The 25,116-nt window shown below is 49.1% G+C and overlaps 1 protein-coding gene across 5 annotated transcripts in view; it reads left to right on the forward strand.

Annotated features, from left to right (window-relative positions):
• Window positions 1-25,116, forward strand: part of TEP1 (telomerase associated protein 1) — a 2,409,067-nt gene that overhangs the window by 1,390,157 nt on the left and 993,794 nt on the right. For all 5 annotated transcript variants that reach the window (XM_069651741.1, XM_069651744.1, XM_069651746.1 and 2 more), the window contains one exon: window positions 9,623-9,802. In XM_069651741.1, the coding sequence (XP_069507842.1) occupies window positions 9,623-9,802 (180 nt within the window). The remainder of the gene's footprint in view (window positions 1-9,622; window positions 9,803-25,116) is intronic.

Consider the following 25,116-nt stretch of genomic DNA (forward strand, 5'->3'; position numbering starts at 1 on the left):
ATACAACACTTAACATGATCCTAAGAAAGTTGGTAGATAAGGATGGTAATGATTGTGACCGTATGATCCCCTGAGCACTGTTTGCAGTAAGAAAAACACCTCAGGCATTTACAAGATTCTCTCCTTTTGAGCTACTCTATGGTAGAGAACCTAGAGATGTCCTGGATATGCTCCGGGAGACCTTTGAAGAACGAGAAGAGGCACCCATTCCCCTTTCACAGAGGGCTACCAGACTGCGAGAACATATGAGTCTTGTTCGCAATCTAGTTTATACTCCTATGGAAAAGGCCGAAATCCAAGAAAAATCTTCCTATGACAAAAATTTGAGGGTAGCACATCCTGACAGGAAACAGAAGGTCCATCTAAATCATGTAAATCTCTTTAAAAAAGTGGAAGGAAAACCTGTCTGCCACCAATGCTACAATACTATCCTGTTTGGTGCCAGAAGAGGTAGGCAACTTTGAATTAATTCCTCAAGAACTATCTAGTCAACAACAAGAAGATTTAAAAGATTTAATTATCTCTTTCCCTGATGTATTCTCATAGAAACCAGGAAGAGTGAAAGGCACCTATCACTACATTAGAACACCTAAAGTAAAAGTGGTTAATCTAAAACCATATAGACTCCCGGAAGCCCGCAAACAGATAGTGGTTGAGGAAGTAAATACAATGTTAAGAGCAAACATTATCGAACCCTCTTCAAGCCTGTGGTCCTCACCTATTGTATTGGTCACCAAACCTGACCATTCCTGCAGGTGTTGCATAGATTTCCGCCAAGTTAATGCCATTTCTGACTTTGATGCTTATCCCATGCTATGCATCAATGACCTAATTGATAAACTCAGAAACGCCACCTTTCTATCAACCCTAGACTTCACCAAATGGTACTGTCAGGTCCCATTGTATGGACCTGATAAGGAAAAGACCGCTTTCTTGACACCCCTAGGACTGTTTCAGTTCAAAGTACTCCCTTTTGGCTTACACAGGGCTCTAGCCACTTTCCAACAATTTATGCGCTGAATATTACAGCCCACTGAGCGTAAAGTTTAGCAGTCTGCGTCGTACTGGTTGTGCTGTTCTGTTGCTCCTGTTGGCGTTTCTCCACTTGGCTGCGCTTCCTGCTTCCTGCTACTTTTGCCTCAAATATCACGGGACTAAGCAAAGCGGCCTCGAAGCTACCACAAAATGTAGTGGTCTGCACTCATACTGGTTGTGCTTTTCTGTTGCTCCTGTTGTAGTTCCTTCACGTGGCTATGTCTCCTGCTTCCCGGAACTTTTTCCTATAGCGGTCATCGGATCAGTGGCTTGAGGGCCATGGTGAAGTTAACCTTAAGGATTGTGCCTGCAGGTAAAGAAACCTTTTAGATTTCTCTGATTTTCCGCAATGGGTCGGACCTGGCTAAGAAGCCAAGGGAGAATCAAGAATTCCCTGAGCAAGTCTAAATTGACACTACTGAACAAACATGCACTCACAGATGGAGGTCAGACTACACTCAAAGTCTATCCTAAATTGGGTTACAACTGCGTTTCTTTTCAAGATGGCATTGTTGCAGAACTCCTAACCGATTTGGGTCACGAGGCTGTGCCATCACCTTCCCAAAAGATCTCCCAAAGGAAACCTTTGGCGCCCATAGTTAATTCCACAAAAGATCCAAAATATTCTCCCTTAACCCAGAATCTAATAACTCACTTTTTTTTAAAATCGGTGTCAAATACTGAAATTAAATCCTTTGAAACACTGAGTGCTGCTGAGGTCACTGATCACTCCCATGTGAATGACCTCAGCATGATAAACCTTGCTGAATCAATGCTTTTTGAATTACCTGGCGCCCCGCTGACCTTGGCTCCTTTTCCACCCACGGCGAGCCTTTCAATGCAATGGATACCTCCTCCCCTGACTCCAACTGCACTTGCCAACTTACTTGAGGAAAATTAAGGTATCCAGGCTGCTGCAGGGGCCGATTCCAGCAGCTTACATAAAGTCAGAGCTGCTTGAACTTGATGACTGGATCAGCCTCACCTCACCTACGATTTCCAAACTGAACATGGTTCTTGGCTCCTTGGTCGTGCTTTATGATAACATCCACAACGAAGTAAAAGACCATACTACCTTAACGCGATTGCATGGAAGTTAGATCTCATGGGAGATATGTTATGTCCCCACCCGTTGCTCTCTCCTGTCCGATTTAAAGAAAAACCGGAGTAGGGCCTGGACCTAATAATTATTGATGACTCAGTTGTGTTGGTCGATGCATTGCGCCAAGATGTGAGTGCTGCACTCCCAAGCATTGCCCCAATACCGCAAAGCTCTGTCAAATGAACCCTCTCTGCTCAATCTGATAATCATTTAGCTGCACATTGGAAACCAACACCGAGGGGCCCTTGACCACGCCTATTGAAAAAGACCTGAAAGCCTACGAAAATTGTCACTGAGGAAAAGAATACTGCTCAGTAAGTCTACGAATGTTCTATCAACAATCAATGCTTTTGTGGAGAAAAAGAGCGCAAAAGATCCTCAACTTGAACAAGAGGCTATCGCCGAAAACACATCAACTGCGTCTGTAGATACTTCTTCATTGACTATTCTGCCACGCAAGAACCCCAGCGGCAATCTGCAAATGCCACCAACAACTGACCATCCACAGATGGCTGCTTTATAAATAATTTACCCCAAATAAACTGACCACAACATTGCGGCTACTGCTGTCTCAGTTGGCTTTCAGTTGGATCTTCTTCCTGAACAGAACCTCAGTGTCAACACTGCAATTTATGATCCAAATGCACCCCACAGTTGCGTGTCTGTGTCCCAATGTGTTCTGCATGATTCCAAAGGTGTTGATTCAAATGGCAATAACCACGCTGACGCACTAACTTCGCAAAAGGATCCTGACTTGCACCTTGTTCTGTTTTCATGCCAAAACGATGCCTTGCTGGCAAGTAACAACGACAAGCTCCTGTTTCTGCGATCTATTCAGTCTTCATCCCAAAAAGACAAAAAGGACTCCAAAAAGCTATCTATGACTTGCCAGCTACCTGGATGGAAGTCTGCTTGAACCGATCAAATGTTCTAACTATCTTTGCTGAAATCCCCACACTTGGACCAATTTCCTCCTTTGACATTGAAAGAATTCACTTTCCCAGTCGCCTGCAAGCAAACAAGTGTGTAATTCACTTTCCTTCATGATTAGTGATGGGTCTGGTCCTTGCTGAAAAAGTCAAATTTGAGGGCTTAGGCTCCAACATAGAAAAATGTAACGAGCCGAAATTGCTTCATAACGAAGCTCGTCACACTGTTTGGCAATCAAACTCATGCAACTTAGAATCTTTGCTAAAGGGGGGCAAATCACTGAGCAATGAGGTTAGTGGTGCCCAAAACTATGTTCATTTTGACCTGTCTGCAGCCCAGTGGGACAGAAATTGTAGTTGATACAAGACCCGAAGTAGATAATGTTGTCAGTCTCGCCCTTCAACTCGTCAGTTGGAACACCCGTGGATTTCCACACCTGAATGACAATGCTGAGGCTTGGTCCGAACTGAAGGCTAACACTGTTATGTTCTTTCAGGAAACATGGTTAACTAAATGCCCCTGCCTGGACGGCCACGACTTTTCCATCAAGCAGCTATTTCAGCGGAAACAGGCCAACCTTCTGGTGGGCTTATTACAGCAATTCAAACCAGGCATGCCCTGACAGTTACGAAAGTTGCAAAAACCCTGTTTGGTTCTCTGACTATCAAGATGCTTTCTGGTAAACTGCGTGCCCCTATACTCCTTGTGAATATATATTGGCACCTTGCCTATCTGCATTACATGATGGACGACGTTAAATAGAGGTCGCTCCATCTTAGTTGCCAGAGACTTAAATGCGGACTGCCCTTGCATCTTACCTGATGACGATCTTCACAGAGTATCTGCCAGTCGTCTCCCTAAAGGCACAAAGGCTCTGGCGGGTCTGGAATGGGCACTTACCATGCGCAGCTTAGATTTGTTAATGGTCAATGGGGTCGACCCGGTTTAAAAGCACCCACATGGCAGAGAGGGTCTAGCTATTCGAAACTCGATTTCATATTTGTTGATCGCCTTCTATTGAACGCTTGCTCTGACTTCATGGTTTTTGAAAATAAACGGAGTGACCATAACATGATAATGATAAATATTGTGGTGATATATGCCATAGTTGACACACATGGTCTCACCCACCTCAGAGTTAATAACGGAGGCAACACGTTGCAGTGGACTCGCAACACCTCAAATAAACTAAACAACTAAATGTCCTGTTGCTAAAAACCTAATTCGAAACAAAACGTATATGCTTCGGGGTTGAGAACTATGCAAAGAACACACTGCGATCTCTGTCCAAAAGCTTATCTGACAGGCCCAGAAAGGTTTGTTTTTTTTTAATTTATTTTTATTTATTTTCAAAAAACCAAACAGAACAACACACAATACCACTGTTTAGGACGTACATAATCAGCATCAAACCATCACATTATACAGTGTAATTCTCCGTCCTCCCCCCTCCGACCACACAAACTAGAGCCGGCTCACTCATGTCATCTACAGGAGCATTATCCGATATTGCGGTGCTTATGCACTCATCCGAGTCCTCTGGTTCGTTATTGCCCTGGTGAGGGTTTGCCATAGAGGTCACCAATTGCCGCCAGGCCAGCAAAGGCCCTACTTCCTCCTCTCCCCCCCTAGTAAACGCTTCAAACCAAACTGCGTAATCCGCCTCCGCCCATCTGATGAGGTCCGCCCACCATAGCTCCACCTTGGGTCTGTGGGCCGTCTTCCAGCCCATTGCGATCCTGCGCTTGGCCAGGATGTAGGCTAAGTCCTTCATTTTGCTTATGTGCTTTAAATCCTGTGGCCTGGGAAAAATCCCGAGCATGCATGGCCAAGCTGATCCCACATCCAGCTCCACTCCCCCACCAGCCAGTTTAGTTTTAATCTCATGCCAAAATCTGTGCACCTCCGGGCAAGCCCAGAACATGTGTAGCAGCCCCGCTTCCACCTCCCCACACCTGGGACATTTCTGCATAGCCGAGCCTCCAAAACTTGCAATTTTCCCGGGAGTCAGATAAGCCCTGTGAGTAACATACAATTGGAGTTGTTGGAGTCTCGCATTCCGGGACACCTTTTTATGATACCTTTGGGCTCTCTCCCATTGCCCTTCTGTCATGGGTCCTCCTACTTCCTCCTCCCAGTCCTGTCTCAGTTGAAGCAGCTCCTTCCCTGCCTTTGCTCTAAGAAGCTCGTATATCCTTGATATTTCGTGCCCGCCCTCCGAAACATCATACATCGTTTCCAGGGAGGCATCAGGGTCATCCGCTAGCACTGTCTCAGGCCATCTCTCCCTAACCCATTTCATGAGCCTAGCGTAGGTTATATACTGGCCTCTATGCACCCCTGTCTCTTCTTGCAACCTCTGAAATTCCAATGCCTCCCTTTTCTGCCATATGTCCTCAAGAGTGGCCAGGCCTACCGGTTCTCAATATCTACGGACCGCTTCAAACAGTTGAGTCGTTCCCGCATAGCGCCACCAGCGGGGCCTGCTGAGAGAACGGCTCTGAGTCACCCATCATTCTCCACGTTCTGCGCTAGACCTCCCAGCCCAGCCTCAATAGCCACCCTCTTCCCACCAGTTTGTTCTTTTGTAACCACACCACTTCCCTCAAAAAGTATGGGTCCGAGTCTCCCTGCAAAAGCCTGGCTTCCGCCGAGTCTTCAGCCGACAGGCACCTGGCCACAAACAGCAGCTGCCCCGCCAGATAATAAAGCTAAAAGTTTGGCAGGCCTATGCCCCCCTTGTCACATGGGTTCTGGAGTTTCCACAGGGCCACTCTGTTCCTAGAATTACCCCATATGAAGCCCCTGCACACGCTATGAAGTCTCACAAATAGGCTCCTGGGAATCAAAAACGGGACATTCACAAAAAAAATGCAAGAGTCTAGGCAGGACTACCATCTTGAGCAAGGCCGCTCTCGCCATCATAGTCGGGGGCAATCTAGACCAAAACACCATGCTGTTCTTAACTCCCTCTATTGCTTTCTCCGTATTATGTTTGTGCTCCGCCTCGATCTTGTGGTAAATATTTACTCCCAAATACCTAAATGTCTCAGTCTGCCATGGTATTGGCAGGATAGGCAGCCTCTGTAACGGGACATTCTTTTATCTACCCAAGGGGAACAAGCTAGACTTCCTAGGGTTCACCGATATGCCCGAGAGGGTGGCATAACGGTTCATCACCTCCAGCACATACTGCAGGTTCTCCTCCGGATAGCGCAGATAAAGGAGCATGTCATCTGCATACAGCGATATCAGGTGTCTACCACTTACCGTGCTAATCCCCACCTCCCCGTATTGTTGCCGCAGGCATATTGCCAACAGCTCTAATGCCAGAATGTATAACATGGGTGACCAGGGGCATCCCTGTCTGGTCCCCCTGCTGAGTTGCCAAGTATCTGAGATTATGGATCCTGTTTTAACTCTCGCCATCGGGGTGCTGTATAACAACTGGACCCACCTGATATATCCAGGTCCCATTCCGTATTCCCTCAGGGCCGCTTTTAACCAAGCAAGGCCATCGCACCGAATCAAAGGCTTTGACCGCGTCTAGCGACACGATAGCCAGCTCACCCCTATCTTCCTCAGTGTAGTCAATGATATGGTGTAGCCTCCTATGGTTATCTGTAATGTTCCTGCCGGGGACATAGCCCGTCTGATCTGGGTGTATCAGCTTACCGATCACCCTCTTCAGCCTATTGGCCAGCACTGCCGTAAGTATTTTGCTGTCCTGATTGAGCATGGACAAGGGTCTGTAGGACCCGCACTCCACGGCCGGCTTGCCTGGTTTCAGGAGTGGGATGATCATCGCCTCGCGAAAGGACAATGGCAGTTCCCCCTGCTCATAGGGCCTCGTTGAACATGGCAAGCAGTGGCTGAAGCAGCTCCTTTTTGTATGTCTTGTAAAACTCACTAGGCAACCCATCCGTCCCGGGTGCCTTGCACGTGGACAAATGTTGGATCACCACCTCCGGCTCATCCGAGGTGACAGGGGCATCCAATTCCGCGCGTTCTAGGTCGTCCAGGGTGGGCAGCTCTATGTCCTCTAACGTGTCCAGTATGTCGTGACACTTATCCTCCCCTGTGTCCTCATATAAGTGTCTGTAAAACTTGAGGAACTCCTCGTTTACCCCCTCCTGGGTAGTGCTACAGGGAAGTCTTCCCAATTTTCCCCAAAGGTTTAACTACCTTTCTCTTGGATAACTACTGTTTCAAAGAGCAGTAAAGTGAAATTGACTTTACTTGCACTTTTACATTTCTAGACCCAACACACACTATCTCACAATAGGTTGCTGGAGGAGTTACCTAGTATCCACTTTGTCTAGCTTCTCATGTAGCCTTTTAATGTTACCCTTTCCTAGATGAATGGCTGGTGGCAGTGGTTTACTTTTAACTACTGTGGTGTGTCTTTACCACGGGCTGCGTGTTCAGTTGCAGTAAAGCACCCTTGGGTGCAATTTTTTGTCAAAATTGCCCGGTTCTTCTTTTTTCGCCATTTCTTTGTGAAACGGTCGTTCTTGAGATTTACTCTGCTCGCCAAACCAGGTTTGGTCCCTTTGTTCGTTTTGTCTTTGGCGGGATTCACAAGTTCAGCCCGCCTCTGGTTCGAGGGCGTCTGGTGGGGGCAGGAAGTGAGGGAGGTGCCCGAAACTCCCTGTGCTTAGTCTCCTAGGAGACAGGAATCCACTCCTAGTTGATTGGCCGGCTTGCTGTCCGGCAAGGACAGCCACCCTGCTGGGTGATTGACAGCCAGGCTGGAATGAATGGGTGAAACCTGCATAAAAGGCAAGGCTTTTTGCTTGGAAGGCAGAGTCGACCAGTGGACGAAGGAATCCAAAGAAGAACTTGAAGCGGACGACTGCTGCAAATCCTGGACCGTTGGTTTGCCCGGTGAAGCCCTGCTACTGTGCTGAAACTCCAAATTCGTATCGACCGAGAAGCCCCTGCAAGGACGACTTCTCCCTTTGAGTTGGTGGGACCAGTCAACTCCAAAGTAAGCTACCTGGACATCCTTCTCGGAGCTGGTTGAATTTCCACAGAGTTGCTGCTGGAAACCGAAACACCAGGGAGAGGAACACCAGTTTGTGTGCGTTGGTTTTAAGCTGGTCAAGAGCTCCAGGAAGATCCTCCGGACTCCCAGGAAGCAGGACTGACCAAGCCTGTGCCACCTCAACAGAGTGCTGGACCCCACATGCAAGGAAAGCCCATCTCGACAGCCAGGAGCCGTGGTGGTGCTCTTTGTGGTAGACGCCAGGAGTTGAAACACCAAATTGCCACTAGTTTGAAGATTGCCGGTTGCTGTCGGTATCCGTCCCATTGCAGTGCACGAGTCCCCAGAAGTCCTCCCTCTTATCCTCACGACTGAGGCCCAGGAACACCAGGATCTGCAGAGCTGCACAGGAACAGAAGTCATCTGCTGCTTTTTCTTCTAACTTAAGGTACTGTAAATTCTAAGAGAACCTACCTCTTGTTGTAGACTTATACTGTTCACAAGCCTAACAGCATGTGGCCCTACATTGATTCCTCTTCTTCACTAAAGACTTCCAAAACATTGTGCAAAGACTTTCACTTACCTGCAAGAAGTGCTACAGCTACGTAGACTTTTGCCTATTGACTTTGGGCTAGCCTGTTTCACTGAAGGACTCTTCTCTCCTCTGACACTGGAGAGGGTTGAAAAAGTATTTGCCTGCTTAAGAATATGTGTGATTTCTTGTTTGTTCTGAGTAACCTTTTCTTTAACACATCTCTGTGCTATTCTAAATGCTAACAGTAACATATCAATGTCCACAGTGTCCTAACTGTTGATGTCACCTGAGGGTGTAGGAAGTGTCTGTGTGGCATCCCAAATGGGTGCTTGCTGATTTAGGAACTAAGAGTGTGTAGTTTTGAAGGTATTTGTGTGTTGCCATTATATTGCTCCATTCTAAAGAAGGCTTCATCAAATGACCGGTAAAAAAATAAATAATTGTTTTATCAAGAAACCTTGAGTGTAAGTGTTTGTTTGAATACTTGTCACTTTGAATCTTTGTGTAACCACTCTACAGCTCACATTGACCCCTCTTGAGATAAGCCTGGCTGCTTAGCCACACTACCAACCTGTGTAGTTCAGACTTATACCAAAGGTTGGGTCCTATTGCAAGGAGGCTCAGATTGTTGCAGTGCACCCTAAGGGTACTACCCCAAATCTGTACCTAACATACCTTTAACTACAGCGTCGGCATCGTCCTAATACCAGGAGAACAGAAAGTTTAATGTTCTGGCCAGCTAGAGGGAAAGACATTTTTTTTAAGTCTGTAGTGCTCTTTTTGCTCAGGACCCCAGAAGCCAAACACTAGTATTCTTCATTTTTTGTGGTTTGTGTCTGCATGCAATGCAAGAGCTGTGTTGTAACTTTGTCAAACAAGTGGATAAGTGGCACTTCCTAAAGTTTGTTTTTCACCGTGGGCATGTGAAATGCATATGAAATCCGAAGACTGGTTCTTTAAGGTAACCCTAGATTTATTTTTGTTTCTTGCAACCTGACTCATATCTTGATTATTTGTGCTCCTTTTATTGCAGCGTGTGCACCTCATTCTGAGTGTCGATGAGGATTCTTCACTGCTGAGTTCCTTGAAGAAACGTAAGGATGCAAGCTTCTTACCCCTGGGGCCACTGGAGCCTCCTGATCGATCTGAAATCATCAGACACAGCCTAGCTGTTTATGGAAAGAGGCTGGACGAATCTGCTTTCAATAACCAGGTAGGGCCATAAAAACTACAGTATGTGGCAGAGCCTAGGGGTGGCGCAGATGTGGAAAGAAACTATAAAAATGGGGCATTAGTAGTCGGGCATAGATCAATAATCCACATTGCGGTATGTTCAGATTCTGTAGAAGATGGTTTCTCTGTCGAAAAGAACAGGACAAATCAGCCTTCAATAACTAGGTAATGATATGCAGCTCCTATGTTGGAGCCCTGTGGAAGCTGCTTGTATGGACATCTTAATTTTGTCAATGCAATATGTTTATATTTACCATATCTATACATGTGTAATGTAAAACAGTGCAGTGCACCAGTTGATACAAATATTATGGTACATATTTATGTTTTAAATGTTCATTCTCAGAAAAGTTTACATTGCACATCAGCATTTAACATTGGCATTGCTTCTTTGTACATTCCCCATTGGTACAGTTCTTAAGTATTCACAGAATGGCTCCCGTATATACCTAGGTCTGCACATGCCAACTACTGTCATTACATAACCCTCCTCTTTCTCTCATTTACATAAGTTAATTCCTTGAGCCATTCGTCACGAGGGTGCAACTTTCGATTTCCATTTCAGTAAAATACATTTCTTCGCAACTATGCAACATTCATTAAACAATTTACATTTTTTAATAGAAACCTTTCCTATATCGCCCAATAAATATTTGAGAAGGAGGAGTGTGGGCGGTACCCCAACCATATCATTCAATACTTTAGCAACCTCCTGCCAAAATCGTGACACCTTAGGACATTTTCAAAACATGTGGATCGAATCAGCTCCTTCCCGCCCATAGTCTGCAGAAAAAAGTGCCACCTTGATGTGCGTATAATGTAACCGGTTTAAAACTTTAAATTAAATAAGTCGTAAGCTTGAATTTAGTGCAACTTCCTTCGTTCCGGCGCCTGGCTTAACGGAAACACTGGGGGATTACAACCCCTGTGTTCCTGGAAGTCAGGCGCCGGAAAAATGTTAATCCCATACTCTTACGTCCTATCCCCTTTCCTCCATACTGCATGGACGGAACCTTTTTAACCAGAAAAAACCTTCTTCCCCTTTAAATTTAGAGGCGCGCGGGGGTGCGGCCCAGGAAGCATGCGCTGCCCTGACTCTGTCCTCCGGCGCCACACCTCAGTCCCCTTTCCCGCGTCGACGGAGACGGGCCGAATTCACCAGCGCTCCTGGGTTTGGCTTCGGCCATGAAATTCCACACGCGGATACTTCTTCTCTTTGTCTTTTTTGTCTTTTTATCATTCAGGTACCCGTCCTCAGGCGTCAAGCTCTTCCCCGGCCTATGTCGACTTCCACAGGGTTCAGCAGGTGTCCATCCTGCAACAGACTCTTCCCAACTTCAGACCCCCACGCCCTCTGCCTACGTTGCCTTGGCCCAGACCACGGTTGGCAAGCTTGTACAGCGTGTGGCTCGCTGTCCTTGAATGCGCTGAAGAACAGACTAGCCAGGTGGAGGGAGCTCTTCCAGAAGTCGCCTCCAGAGGACCTCAAGAACTTCGTGAAGCACCGAGCCAAGCCCAAGGTAGGGCCCATATTCTCCATCACACCCCACAAAAGGAGACTCCTTCCTAGAGACTCTCCCGCGCGGGAGGGACCGGTCAGGTCTTTGTACCAGCACGTGCACCGAGGCTGCTGTAGCTTTGGGCTGAGGGATCCTCCCAGTGGTAGTGTTAAGGGACCGGAAGGTCCTTATACCGGATTGTCATCCGAGGGGCTCCGCCCTTGTACCGGCCAATATGGCCCAGGGGCTGTGCCCTAATACTGGCAATACGTCAGAGAGGGGGCCTAAACGCAGCTCTACCGACCCTTGAGTCAAGGGTGTCACACCTACTGGGCCTAGGCCAGAGGAGCAGGGTAGGCCTTGTGATCCACACGCAAGAGTCTTCGAGGAGGACAGGCCCTGCGGGCTGAGCAACACGTTGCAGGCACGTGGCAGGCAGCTCGACAAGATGGCCGCCATGCCAGACAGAGGCACCCGTCCAACGCCATTCCAAGAATTCGGCAAAGAACGAGTATCAAGGTGGGACTGGCCTCAGCCAGGTACGTGGCCTACAGCCTATTCCTCTTTTGCGCAGGGTAGCTTCCCACTACGTCTATATTAGCAGGGTATGCAGTGGCTCCAGCAGCTCCCAGCTACCCCGTCAGCACCCCCTGCCATCTCTACGGCCTGTGAAGAGGGGTTCTTTGAGAGGTTCCTCAGCCTCATGAAGTCACGTCGGATGGGGGTTAGCCTCAAAGACGCCATTAGGGAGGTCCTCCCCACAATGCTAGCGGCACCACAAGCGCCTCTGCTGGTGCCCCAGACCCTGGCGCAGCCGCTGCCTCCGGCCCCCCAGTCCATGCCTCAGGCAGTTCCGCACCAGCCTCCGCTGCCTCCTCAGCCTCTGGCTGCAGTCCCTGTACTGCAGCCTCCGGCGCCAACTACTCCTCCTTCACAGGATCCTCCTGACCATCAGGATACAGATGAGCAGGAGGGACCCGGATACGCTATCCTCGGCCAGGGCCTTCCACAAATGTCTTGCCGGGCTGGCTGAGTATCTGGGCCTCCCCCAGCCCGAAGTCAAGCAGCAGGCAGAGGGGGTTCTGGCACTAGTCCTCACGCGACACCCCTCTGCCAAAACGGGGATTCCTTTGCAGACCAATGTAGTCTCACTGGCCAAGAAGGGTTGGCTCAAGCCCCACTTGGCCCAACCGGTCAATCGACGCTTGGACATCAAGTCCAGGCAGATGGAGGGGGATACACTCTTGCTCTCGACCCATCCTAAGCCACACTCCTCAGTGATCGCTGCGGTATCACTATACTCCAAACCTCAGTCGTTCTCAGCCTCCTCCTCTGCATTGCTGCTAGGCAAGGAGGAGATCATCTTGGAGGCGTACGGGAAGAAGCTCTATTCCAACGCGTACTTGCATCTTTGTTAGGCCAACGCAGATGTCATGCTGGCTGCAGGCAACCAAATTTTATGGCGGGAAATTGCAGACTTCCGCCCGGAACTCCCTACTCAGAGCCAATCACGCTTTAACGCGGGGCTGGCCAAGGCCAAGCTGGTGGCGCCCTCATGGCAACCACTGTGGCGCATATCGACACTTTTGGCCGTGCCATCTGTATTGCCATGGAGATGAGAAGGACAGCAAAATTCAACCCGGATGTCCAGGAACGCTTATTAGATCTTCCGTTTGGGGGGGAGGGAGGCTCTTCCACTCCTCCACGGACGAGGAGCTGGACAAAAGGAAAAACGGCTCACAAATGGCCAAGTCTTTATCAATCCTAACAAAGACCATGCCCAAATCGTACACCCAATCTCAGCAGCGTTCCGACAGGGGTCGTACATACGGAGGGTTCCGTGGCTTCCAGGAACGGAGATCCAGGCTGCCGGACCGCTCGCCGTCCCAGAACCGGCGCAAGCAACAAAACTGGGGGGCAGAGGGGAGTAAGGGCTTTTTCCAGTCCCCCTTCTCCGCAACAGCATCCGAGGGAAAGTCGTGACTCGTCCCTTCGGGTCCACGTGTCTCCAGTGGGGGGCAGGCTAGTTCGCCATGCACATTTCTGGCGCCAGAATTTCGCGGACCCCTGGATCCTCTCCATAGTATACACAGGTTACCTCCTCCCTATTCCAGCCTCTCCTCCCTCCTCCCCTCCTCTCCCATAGGTGGGGACAGCAACTCTTTTGGCGGAGATCGGGTGGCTCGTAGAGAGCCCGGCAGTGGAGGAAATCCCAGCCTCCCAGCAAGGCTTGGGCTTTTACTCCAGAATTTTTGCCATTCAGAAGAAGAACCAGGCGGGCCTGAGAGTTGTGCTGGACCTTTCCACCCTCAACCTCCCTACCCATGCAAAAAGTCAAGATGATTACGCCAGCTTTTATAGCAGAGACATTGTGCAAGGGAGACTGGGTGTGCTCCCTGAATCTGAAGGACACGTCCCGATTTGGCAGCCCCATCGTTCTTTCCTACGGTTCAGGATCATGGGCTACCATTTTCAGTTCAAGGTCCTTCCTTTTGGACTCAATTCGGCCCCCATAGTCTTTACCAGGCTCATGAATATGGTGGCCGCCCTCCTCGGAGCGCAGGGCCTCCACATCTACCCATATCTCGACAGCTGGCTCGTCATGGCTACATCTCCAGAAGCGGTACACTACTCTTCCCATGCCCTTATGAACACACTGCATGATCTGGGCTTCTCGCTCATTCTCAAAAAGTCACAGCTGCAGCCCACGCATACTCTGACATTCTTGTACCTCATCTGGGACATGTGCTCCGACAAGGTATTTCCGTTGGAGGACAAAATCTCGGCCATCAAGAGGGTCCCCAACTACTTCCTCAGCAGAGAGGTTACCTTGGCATGGTGGTACCAACATCTCCTGGGTCTATTGGCGGCGGTCCTATTAGCCGTTCCGCACACAAGACTGAGGATGAGGGGGATTCAGCTGCACTTCGCGTCCTCGTGGAACCAGGAGCGGGGCTCTCAATCAAAGATGATCAACGTTCCTCCATCTCGCCACCCGGACCGAACATGGTGGTCCAGGGACTGCAACCTACGGAGGGGCAAGCCCTTCCGGCCTCCCACCCCACAGGCCACCGTCACCACAGATTCCTCGCTCGAGGGCTGGGGAGCCACCTTGGACAGTCTCTCGGTCCACTGCACCTGGACTCGACAGGAACAGGAATACCACATCAATTGGCTAGAGCTGAATGCCATCTGACTAGCGCTCGGGGCATTCCTTCCACTTCTCAAGGGCAAGGTTGTCCTCATCCAGACAGACAACTCGACCAGCATGTACCATGTCAACAAGCAGGGAGGCACCAGAGCCCCTCCTCTGTACAGACTGGGAGCTGACAATTACGAGTGGCAGCTAAACCTAGTTACTCAGGAGATCTTCAACAAGTGGCGTCATCCCCAGGTGGATCTCTTTGCCACCTGGCACAACAAGAAGTGCCTTCTGTTCGCCTCCTGGCAGGGACAGGGTCCTGGATCCCTGGGCGATGCATTCCGGCTTCAGTGGAATGGCATGAGGGCTTACGCGTTTCCGCCCACTCTGCTCATTCACCGAGTAATTTGCAAGATCATGGCGTCTCGCCAACTCAACATCATTCTGATAGCTCCTTGGTGGCCGGCCAGGCCATGGTTTTCGGAACTGCTCATCCTCTCAGAGATGCCCCTGATTCATCTCCCGATGGGCCCAGCACATCTGCTGTCACAGCAGGAGGGCAAGGTCATCCACCCCGCGCCATAGAAACTAGCCCTCAGAGCGTGGTTCCTGAGCAGGTAATACTGCGGCACCTCAGCCTCTCACAGGCTAATCTGGAAATCATTCAGGGCGCAAGGAGCAAGGCTACCAGGGTGCAGTATAAAAGCAAATGGACCAGAGTCTACCACTGCAAACTCCAAAGACATCGATCCACTGGCATGTACTTTGGACGAGGTGCTTTCCTTCTCGGCGCATCTCGCCCACTCTGGCGAGCAGGTTGAGACTTGCCGTACATATCTCGCAGCCATCGGAGCTTACAGGATCTCGCAGGAGGGGATCCTCTCCTCCAATCCTATTGTCAAGAAACATTAGACGGGGCTCGCAAGGCTCTACGCACCCGTCAGGAGGCTGCACCCTGTGTGGGACCTCATCATAGTCTTGGGTGCCCTGGTGCACAAACCGTTTGAGCCAGTGGTGTCTGCTGACATCAGGCTGGTCACCATCAAGACGGCCTTGCTAGCCGGACTCACCTCACCTCATAGAGTCAGCTAAATCCAGGCGCTGGTCGCCTCGGAACCATATACTACCTTTCACAAGTACAAAGTAGTCCTGCGGACACACCCAGCATTCCTGCCCATGGTGCCGTCTGCTTTCCATTTGAACAAGGAAATAATCCTTCCTATGTTTTTTGCCGACCCCAAGGACGAAGCACAGAGAGTGCTGCACTGCCTGGATGTCGGGTGTGCCCTGAAATTTTACTTGGACTGGACCAAGGGCTTCCTCAAATCGGACGCCCTGTTCATCACTTTCGGAGGCTCAAGACCAGGCTATCAGGCCTCTAAGGCTTCCATATTCCGATGGATGGTCTCTGCCATCAAAGAGGCGTACAAGGGCCAGCACAAGCCGCTTCTGGCCAACATGCACGCCATGCAGCTATCGCATTCCAGCGCCATGTCCCTTGGCAAGTCATAAGCAGGGCAGCCACTTGGGCCATTCCCTCGGCTTTCTGAATGCATTACTGTTTGGATGTTGGCTCTAGATCGGACGCAGCTTTCGGACAGGTGGTTCTCAGGAACCTATTTGCTTAAGGAGGATCTCCTCGCCACCCTGGGGCTACATTAAGTTGTAATCGCCCATGCAGTATCGAGGAAAGCGGACTGGACCTAAGAGTAATTATAAGTTACTCACCGTAGTGACTAACGTACTCTTAGTCCATAGTCCCCTTTCCTACATATGTCCCACCAACCTTCGCCCTAATAATACTGGTGTCATTAGGCAATGTTAAATCTATTGTCGACGCGTCAAGGGGGACTGAGGTGTAGCGCCGGAGGGCAGAGTCAGGGCAGCGCATGCTCCCTGGGCCCCACCCCCGCGTGCCTCTAAATTTAAAGGGGAAGAAGGTTTTTTCTGGTGAAAAAGATTCTGTCTCCCGTCCCTTGGAAGGGACGCCCATGCTGTTTGCAGGAAAGGGGACTATGGACTAAGAGTATGTTAGTCACTACGGTGAGTAACTTATAATTTCCCATTTGAGTCCCATAGGACTCAATGGTGATGACGGAAGCACCAGCATCGTTAATAACGGTGTCAGTGCTTCTGCGAGCGGCTGCTGTCCTGCCCTCCAGGTCAGACCTGGCAGCTGGGACGGCAGTCGGTCGCAGACTCCTGAGTGTGCCGGTCCGGTAACAACAGTGACGGTAAGCTTACCGGCACTGTTATTACCGGACCGGCAACACTCGTATTGACGCCCAATTTCTGCTATATAAGCTGCCCCGATCCTCAAGACAGACGCTTTGCGTTATTCTGCACTTGCAAGCAGTGTAACGCTCACCTTCGCCTGAGGTCAGACTTACCTTTGAAGATCCTGCTTCCTGGACAGCCTGCTTCCTGCCAGCATACTTACCAACTGGTGGAAGCTGTTCTTACCTGTACATCTCTTTGGCGAACCAAGTATTCATCTTTACACTTTCCGGAACGCTGAAATCTTCATCTTGGCACCGTGGCATGACACGCTCCATCGTCGACATCAGCGCTTGCAAGGAAAAACAGAAGACAAGGTTAGACAGTCAGTTTAAGGTTGCACTTCGCCATACTTTGCGCTTTCCTTAAACCATCACTTACCTGCTGTCGAACATTGCGGTATCATCCATCTTCCATCTGGCCGCGTCTCGCGTATAACAGCTCCATTGAGGCCGCATTTCCATCTAATGGAAGAAAACAGAAGAGAGACATTATTGCAGGCACAAATAGGAGCAACATTAAAGACATTAAACAGAATGAACAGCATCACAAGAGCTCAAGAAAGACTTACCAATCATAAGGAGAAGCATAGTCGCGGCTGAACTGGACTAATCCTTATCAGGGATCAGTGAAGGAACTAGATCCCATTTGACGTGCTCCTGCCAGAAATAGCAGGACGGAGAGCTTAAGTCCATAATTCCCAGGTGAGCTTTATGGGCTGGCCTATGCTCACAGAAACCATACTTTGGGTGAAGGGATAGAGAGGTACAACAATCACAGATTGGCACACTCACACACTCTTATCTCCACGAAGGAGCAGTATCACCACGTACCACCGCTCACAGCTTTTCTACTGAGGGAGAGGCCTGAAGGGGGTGATTCAAGTTCAGGGAGGGCTGCAACCGTGCCCCAATGCCTCCGCAGAGACCAGGTGTAACAGTGGGAACGACCGCCATCTTTGGCGCGCCACAGCCCTGATTCGTAAGTATTGTAATAACTTAACGGGGTTCATGTCCATTTTTGCAGTGAATTCCTCTTGCGTTACAAATCTTCCCCCCTGCAAATAGATCACCTAATACATTTTCTTTGCTCTGATCCCAGGCCAACTGTATGTCGGTGTCATAGGTGGGAGAAGAGCAGGGCAATTCCAACAAGTTTGAACATCCGGGCCCATGCATTCACTGTCATGTGCGCTGGGTCAAATGTACACAAATCCGTATACCGGTTGTCCAAAATGACTGCCCTAAGGTCTGTTGGGGCCGCACCATACCTTTCCAAATCTCTATGTACTGGACCGGGGTCAGGTACATACTGGTGGCCTGCGTATTGTGCTTGGGCGACCAGATAATACAATTCGAAATCAGTGGCCTCCAGGCCCCCTCGCTCATAGGACTCTGCCAGTTCCTCCCAGCTTGTACGAGGTGTACTGCCTCCCCACACAAATTGCAGTGCCATAGAGCAGAGCTTTGTAAAGAACTTTCTGCTCGGCCAAATCGGTATAGTATTAAAATAATATAAGAGCTTGGGTGCCACCACCATTTTTAACGAGGATAACCTACCATATAGTGATATCGGGAATCTAACCCATAGCTCTAATTTAACTGCAAGAGCGTTAAGCTACATCTCATGGTTATTTTCTTACAGTGCCCGCTGTGTCCAGGATATCATGACTCCTAAATACTTAAACCTAGTTGGGGCCCATCTACTGGTCTTCTAGTACCGTCTGTGAGTGGAAACAGTTCAGACTTAGTAGTGTTCATTTTATACCCTGAGTAATTAGTAAACCTAGCCACTTCTTCCATAACCGGCCCCAGGTTCACCTCTGGATTCCGTACATACAGTAAGGTGTCATCTGTGTAGAGGGAGATCATTTTGGGCGGCCCCACTATGTGTATCCCCCTATGAGCGTGTCGTTCCCTCATCTATTGTGCCAACAGTTCTGTTCTATTGTGAACACAAACAGCAATGGGGAAAATGGGCACCCCTGTCGTGTTCCTCATGAAGTGCGAATGCTTGAGATGAAGCCCCGTTAGTCCGTATTCTAGCTGTTGGGTTTGTACATAGGAGTCTCACACAACTGACAAAATAACCCCCCAACCCAAAACGCGTGAGTACCCCAAACAAATAATTCCAAGACAGAGTCAAAAGCCGTCTCTGCATCAAGAGATGCAGCCACTGCCTGAACCTGCTGACTAATCTGTGATATAATGCCAAAAAGGCACCGTAAATTAAAGGCTGTAGATCTTTTCGGGATAAAGTCTGACTGGTCTGGATGTACAAGATATGTCATATGTGCAAGAAACTTATTTACTAATACTTTAGCATCCTAGCATCAGTATTGATTAATGACAATAGACGATAGGAAGAAACTTCATACGGTGGTCTACCTGGTTTTTGTAACACTGAGATAACTGTCTCTGTGAGCGTAGGTCGAAGTTGCCCCGTCACCAATGCCTCTTCCCAGACCCTAAGCAGTCGTGGTATTAGGATGTCACTATATGTCTTATGTAGTTCTATACGCGGTCCATCAGGCCCTGGAGCCTTACCGGAAGACAGCATAGTGATTGCATTTGTTATTTCTTAAATAGTAATGGACCATCTAATGCCGCACTGACCTCCGCGGGGAGAGCAATCTCTTTTAAATATAAAACTATAAAGGGACTATACTCCGCGCTGAGTCAATTCACGTTGAGCAATGGTTGTGAGGTTTAGTATTGGTTAGAGAAGACTAGCAGTGAACTAATGAATTTGGAATATAATGGATCATGCACTTGATTAATAGTGTGCTAATCCCTGATGAAGACCTGAATCTGTTAAGGTCGAAACACGTGTTAGCAAGACCATGCACATTATGAGAATATTATACTGCATTAAAATCAAAGTCTGATAAACCAAGGACTCACATTCAATGTTTGTATCAGAAATGGAGTGGTAGCTGCATTGAATAGACCCCTATTCCTTTACAGTTTTCCTTTAAATGGCTCATACAGGATTTTGAGCATTTGGGTTTTTGGTCCATGCTAATATACCACACTTGTTTGAAGGAGTAGTATCCTGATTGATCTAGTATCTAATCTAACAACTCCTGTTTTGCGCAGAAGAGTAAGAAGCCCACGTTGTCTTTCCATTATGCTCTTTTATATCTAGTTCTACTTCCTCCGTACAGGTGTCTATATTAGCATACATCATACTATAGTATTGTAGGAATTCATTGTTAATTGCCTTGGCGGTTGTCAACAACTCCCCAGAAGCTCCCTCAGTCTCTGTGTTGTTCATCACCGCCTTCTCTCCTTTCACTATTCCCGCCTAGAAGCGTCCAGGCCTATCCTCCTCACCATAATGACGTGCCTGGGCAGTTTTGGACATATATCGTATCTCTTGGTCCGCTATGTCACAAAACTTCAGCAGGTTGCCTTTAATCACCCCTAGGAGGATCCTATCAGTTGGTATGCCAAATTCATTCTGTAATCTGCTTATTGAGCATTATACCTCCGTCAGCTCCCGCCTGGTAACCTTCAATACCCCTGTTGTGACCAAAATCATTGTGCCCCGCAACCAAACTTGAAAGGTTTCCCATATCGTGGCTTAAGTCAGAACTGAACCCTTGTTTGTCTGGTCATCCAGGTATGCTATAACCTTTCTAGCTTTAATGGGATTGTTCAGGCCCCGAACATTCCACGATATCAAACCAATCACTTCACCCGGCATTTAGTTGTACCCAAAAACAATGCCGGTCAAGTGGCACAGCGAGTAGAGCGCTCGCTTTGACATCCGTGCAGAGCCTGTTAACGCAGGTTCGAATCCCGGCAGGGCCAAACTCAGCCTTTCATCCTTCCGAGGTCGATAAATGAGCACCACACACCGTGGGTAATAATAAGCAGCGCTCAGATACCTGAGGGTTCGTAGCGCTATATAAATGCCTAATTATTATTATTATTATTAATAATCGAGCATCACATTACATAAACCAATTGAAGCACAGCACAACCCCAGTCCAATTATCCGCCCACTGCTTTTGAAAACCTTTTTTACTCCACCCCCACTTCCATCCCCACCAACCCACTTAAAGCCCTGATTTCCAAACCCAAACATATCCCATGAACTTCCCTTTCCAAACCCCCTCCCTCACAATCCCCGACAACTTGATGATGTTGCCCCTGTGTAACCATGGACATTTCGTGAGGTACGCTTTGAGCAGCCCCAACCTCAGTAGGCTGGCCAAGGAACCGCCTCCCTGGCTGAGGTCTTCAATAAATGGTTCCATAGGTCCCTTACATGTTGCCTCAGGCACCCCGACAATGCCTACATTGTTCCTTCTCGATCGTGATTCAAGATCGTCGCACTTCCCTCTGGTCTTCGAGTTCAACTTTTAGTGTTGCAATATTGCAGTCATGTTAGCTCATTGTGTCATCCACTGTACTTATTCTGACCCCGCCTCGTTGACACTACCACTTTCCTTTTCAAGTTTGGATTTTAAAGACCCAATGGTTGCTACAATGGGCCTCAATATAAGTTTGCCGGTCAGGGAACAAGGGTGCCGTTAAGCTCACCGGCACCCTTCTTTCAGGACCAGCAAACTACAAGTCTGCCTGCTGGAGCTGATGTGACCAACAGGCCTGACCCTACTGGGCGCAGTGGCCAGGGGAGGCCGACTTGTCACGGGAGCACCAGCACCGTTTTTAACGGTGCAGGTGCTTCCATGGCCCAACTCCCATGGGGATTAACAAATTACTGGCGCCTGCTTTCCCAGCCGTCGGACTTGTAATAGCCCGGTGGCACTGGGAAGTCAGGTGCGAGTCATTTTTTACAGGTAGCACCGGCAGGAGTATCGCCGGACCCTCAATGAGGCCCAATGTCATCTAATTTAACATTAATGGCCATGAATCTGCTTTGCATTGCTGCTAGTAGTTGGTAATCTCGAGTCTCCCCATTCGAGGCGCTGGAGATTCCCGCCTGCTCCGGCGTCGCCGGCCTGGATCTTGGGGCATGATTGCTGGTGAATGAGTCCATTGGGCCACACTTCTTCCCAGCACCTTTAGTCATGCTGCTCAGCCAGTCGCTTCCCAATCACCACCATTCCAGCAGCGGGAATCGATACCAGTTGTCTCTTCCAGCAAAACAATTGGCCAAACAGGTCTGCCAATGACCCACTACGGGATTTGGTTCCCGCAACAGAATGCTCTGCCGCAGCCAGCGTCCTCCCAAAAGGGCGGTGCAGTGAGCTGCCGTTCCTCTAGCTTGGACACGGGTGTAAAGACCGGAGGGGGGTGTCTATACTTCTGCTCTCTATATGGCAGAGGAGAGGCACAGAGGACCCCAGCCAAGATTCTCTATTATTGGTACGTGGTCGAGCAATCAAGGCCTAACTTCTCAGGAGATGATGCAGGCTGGTTTATAAGTACAGTGTAGTCCCCAAGCCCCCACAAAGGAATGTCCGCACACTGTATTAGTTAAAACGCAGTCTTTATATAATATTCAAGGTTATGTACAATATCACGATAACTCGCTTTGTACTTGAATACCTATAATGGCCAATATACAGTTCTACGTGGTACCACAATTACTATTAGATCTCTTTAAAGTGCATCAACTGTACGGTTAAATGTCACACAAATCAGTTCGTAAAGGAAACCAACAATAGATATGAGGAAAGCAGTTGTTTAGAAAAATTGGCAGAATACTGGCCCCTACCACTAGACACAGTTCTGTGTGGAGAACCCCCCACCTGGGAAACCTGTAGAATAAAGATATATCACAAGCCCAGTCCATATATTGTTCACAAGAGACTTTCCAATAGTTCTGCAACCCCAAAGTACCTGGCGTTGTAGCGTTCCTCGTCGAACAGCCATGGGTAGACCATCCGTGATCATTCCCAACTCGACCAAATCGTTGCCTAACAAAATGTTTGCAGACACGTTGTCCTGAACCAGGACCGGAAGCTTTGCGGTCTTGTCTCCAATAGTAATGTTGACGGAGGCTACAGGTGATAATTTGGGAGGCCCACCAGCTAACCTGGTGGTTCTCAGAGGAGCACCTACATAGTCCTCTGGCTGTTCACCACTGTCATGTTTGCCCCAGTGTCTCTCAAACCAACCAGTAGAAGGCTGGCCATTCAAGAGGACACTTCTCAAAAACCTACGAGTGTTCTGTGGGATAGTTGCCAGTACTCCTGCGTACTGGTCCCAGGCCCCAAGGGACACTAAGGAAATCTCTACGGGAGCACCAAATGTGATCCTGGTAGAGGAGGGGAGGACAGTGGCCTCCACCTCAGGTACGGGTAGGTCAGGCTGACAGCCTGGACTCCAAGTGCCTTACCCCTACACTTCGGGTCACCACTTTGGTGATCCAGAGCCCCACAATCCCAACAAGTGCCAGGAGCGCGGGGTACGGTACTGGAACCACTGGGACCCTGCTTTGCAGCAGGCGGACCACTACTCTTATTTCCACCCACAACAGACTTATCCCCACTAGGGTTTTGGGTCTTAGGAGAGGAAGGTTTTGGTTTACCCGACTGTGATTGCTTCTGGGACTCCTCAGCTTTCTGAGAGGTCCCCTTTTCTTTGTCCTTGTCCTTCCCTTGGAGTCCTTAGGGGACACCCGGTGGGAGACCCACTTGTCAGCCAACCTAGCCAGCTTAAAGGGGTCAAAAATGTTCTGGTCAGCAACATACTGATGCAGCTCTGGTGAACAGGCTTCCGAAAAATGCTCAAAAAACAAAAGGTGGGACAATTCAACAAACGTTTTCACTTTGTAACCATCAATCCACCCCATCATGTTCATGTGCGCAGCACTCACCCAGTCAATCCAAGACACAGTCTCTCGTTTCTTAAAATCCCTCAACCTTTTAAGATACTGGGTAGGTTTCTTACCAAACTTGGCAATTAAGGCAGACTTCATGCACTCATACTGACCCCGTTCTTCCACACTCAGCTTCAGAATACAGTCATATCCAGTTTGAGGCACTATGCTTAACAAACACTTAGCCCAATCTCTCTTATCAACATCATGAATTGCACAAGCCATTTCAAACGCTTCAATCCATTGGAGGATATCAGAACTCTCCACATAGACACCAACCAAATCTTTCATAAACTTGGTTGCTGCGGACCTGACAATCTCAACTGGTTTAGCTGAAGTCTCCGCTCGAGCTTTCTCTAACTGGATTCGTTGACATTCAGTGTCCCGGTTCTTGAGTTCGAGGTCCTTATCTTTGAGTTCAAGATCCCTATTCTTGAGCTCCACTTGTTGTGCCAACTGCTCTTTCTTAAGCTCAGCATCAATTTCCAACTTGTGGTATTCAAATGCCAAGTTCATCCTTAATAACTCAAGCTCTAAGGAATTGCTGGGGTTTGGAACAGATGCAGCAGGAATGGTGGCATTCCCAGAAACAGATTCAGCGACAACCCTCGGGGCAGAGTCCTCATTGGTTGCATCCCCCCTTTCAAGAGTTTCACCATCAGTCTGGTATTCCACCAGGGCAGCTATCAGCTCAGCCCTAGACTTATCCACAAAGTCTAACTCCCTGGCATCACAAGCACTCTGGAGAGCCTCTAAGCTCATCCGAGTCAATCTGAAAGCTGCTGTGTCTCCAAGGACTGACCCAAAGAGGACCTGGTAAGGCTTCCTCTTCCCGATCTACGAGGGACCATCATGCACCATCTGATCTTTGCCAAAGCTCCCTGGTAGACGGACCTACGACAGGCTGCCGACCAGAGACGGGGACTGCCGCAGAATCCCAAAGAGAAGCACCCGGACTGTTGTCCGCCACTGTCGACGACCGCCGTCGCCGACCGGAGCCGCCATGCTCCCGTTGCCTAAGAACTTCATTTGATCCAAGGACGCTCTCGCCTGCACCGCCGCCCGCCTTATCCTGCCGGAGAAGGCCAGGCCATCGACGCACCGAGGAGCATTCGCCAGTGGGTTTCCCGCCACCCAACGACCACAGAGACGCCGACGACTCAACACCCTTGCTGGACACAGTTCTTCAAACTCTTTGCGGTCCAGAACTATCGGCACTGAGGTGCCCCGCACGCCTCTACCTTGTAGGACATTTACGCTTCCCCGTCGACGAGCACCGCTAGGAACGAAGCTGCTACTTCACCGCCGTAGTTCACCCTGTTCTCTGCCGGACGTTCGACGACCCTTGACTCCTGCCTTAAAGGGAGGGCACTCAAGAAGGGTCGTTGATTCCCCGACGAGGAACGCTACAATGCCAGGTACTTTGGGGTTGCAGAACTATTGGAAAGTCTCTTGTGAACAATATATGGACGGCTTGTGATATATCTGGAGCCCGGCCTGCCATCTGCTCGACTGTTCCTTCTGAAGTGCCGGTCGCGGGCATTGAAACATCTGGGAACCGCTTAGGTAAATTAAAGT

The sequence above is a fragment of the Ambystoma mexicanum genome, chromosome 3p (assembly GCF_040938575.1).
Source record: "Ambystoma mexicanum isolate Mex_15411 chromosome 3p, UKY_AmexF1_1, whole genome shotgun sequence".
In the NCBI taxonomy this organism is placed as follows: Eukaryota; Metazoa; Chordata; class Amphibia; order Caudata; family Ambystomatidae; genus Ambystoma; species Ambystoma mexicanum.